General features: G+C 40.7%; 1 protein-coding gene across 1 annotated transcript; it reads right to left on the bottom strand.

Moving 5' to 3' along the window:
- Positions 1-422: 422 nt before the first annotated feature.
- Positions 423-1,777, bottom strand: LOC106321612 (phosphatidylinositol:ceramide inositolphosphotransferase 2-like; the record flags this gene model as incomplete). The annotated part of the gene is made up of 8 exons (XM_013759857.1): positions 423-624; positions 705-817; positions 897-943; positions 1,030-1,125; positions 1,225-1,324; positions 1,401-1,461; positions 1,551-1,622; positions 1,691-1,777. Coding segments are annotated over 8 exons (651 nt in total), but the record flags the coding sequence as incomplete, so codon positions are not given.
- Positions 1,778-1,789: the final 12 nt, after the last annotated feature.

Genomic DNA, 1,789 nt, shown 5'->3' with positions numbered 1-1,789 from the left:
CGTGGGCGGTGCCAACGAAATGGTAGTGGTAACGGTGGTGGACGAGAGAGAGTTAAGAAACGGTGGAGGCGGTGAGGAAACGGCGGCCGTAGGAGCGATAGAGAACAGGTGGCAGCCACAGAGACTGGTGAATATAGTGTTAGCTTGTATGGTTTTTGGCTTCTTCATTTCATGGCTATTCCATTTTCATGATTCATCTTCTTCATGAATCACTATCTGCTCTTTGCAGGCACATTTTGTTTCTTTTTCTATATAAACAAACAACATTTATGTTAATGACCACATGCATAACAGTCTCAGAGATTAAGACAGTTTCTTGTAACAAAATTGACATTAAAAAACGTGTTCCAACAAAGATACAAAAGATGATTACTTGGAAAACAAGGAACTGGAAAATATACATCTATCTATGAGTTTTGTTCTTCTTTTCTGGAACAATGACCATAAACAAAAATTTACCCACACCTCCAGACCTATATGTCGTCTTGGTGACGCCACTGAGTTGCTGTTTTCATATATTAGATCTTGTCTGAAGTCCGGTGCTGAGTTTCATGCGCCATTCAAAGAGTTATCAGTGTGAACTCCGTTGCTATCTATCTTCCCGTTCACTTGCGCTCTCGGTCTCTAAAAAGAACCGAGGAAAGAAACATTATGTGATTAGTTCAGACTTCAGAGACTGAGAAGGAGAACAAAAAGAAGCTTACCCAGTCAGCAGCAGGATCAACACCGTTCCCATTCAACAACAGCTTGTGGTTCTCTTCTCTCATTCTGACTTTCGACACTACAGGGAGCAACACCGTAGTCCGGTCTGGTAGTTCTGAAGTCAAAGAAACAAGAAGATAATGAGAAACCGAGTCTCTGCCAAAAATAAGAGTTTCATTTTCTGAGATTAAAACCTGGTAATTTCTTGTCTAAACAGAAGACCACCAAGTTCACAGTATACCTAAACGGAGAAAGAATCAAAAAAACAAACAAGTCAGTGTATCTTTGTGTTCATTAGACAATGTTTGTGTGATATTAAACTCATACCATGCAACAACGACGTCTACAGTGTAATGTTTACGGGAGGCGATGATCAAGAGGCTCTGCACGAAAGCAGTGAGCCACCCGAACAGCTTTATGAACCTGAGACAAAACAGTGATGATGCAGAGAATGTCATTTTCAAAAGTAGGAAGGAACTATTGCCTAAGGAGAGTTTGATGAAAGTGTTCTTTTTTTTTTACCTTTTAGTGCCGTACTTGTGGTAAGTGAGGACAAAGACCAGCGTGAATATCATGTGCGATGAGAATATCAAGTCTCCACATCCGTACATCACCCCATGAGCTGATGAGATCACATGAGAACATAAGCAAAACAAAGACGATCTGTGTGGGGAAAGAAAAAAATTATGTAGATTCACGGTTAATCTCGAGAGCCTCAAGAGGGCTTTTGGGCCATGGCAACCTGGCAACTTTAGAGCCCTGTAGCAAAAAAAAAAGTGACAACACATAATAAGCTTAATTGATTAGAGTACATGAGACCTTTTGTATTCACATCTCAGTTGCTTCACCTCGCGGCAGTGGTAGTTTGGGCCAGGAAGCTGAGTTGAATAGAAAGTTATAACACGGAGAAACTGACAGGCCTGGAAACAGAAACATCAACAAACTTCAAAACTAACAAGACAGAGCAACCTCAATAGGGGGCACTTACAACTAAGAATGCTAGAACTCTACACCATATCAAGACGGTGTATATCTTTTTGCTTTTCAAGATGAATGGATGGAAAGTCCACTGCAACAAAAAGGGTCA

Source organism: Brassica oleracea, unplaced genomic scaffold (assembly GCF_000695525.1).
Source record: "Brassica oleracea var. oleracea cultivar TO1000 unplaced genomic scaffold, BOL UnpScaffold02150, whole genome shotgun sequence".
Taxonomy (NCBI): Eukaryota; Viridiplantae; Streptophyta; class Magnoliopsida; order Brassicales; family Brassicaceae; genus Brassica; species Brassica oleracea.
Note: the sequence above shows the minus strand (reverse complement) of the source record. Positions and strands in the feature narration are given on the sequence as shown.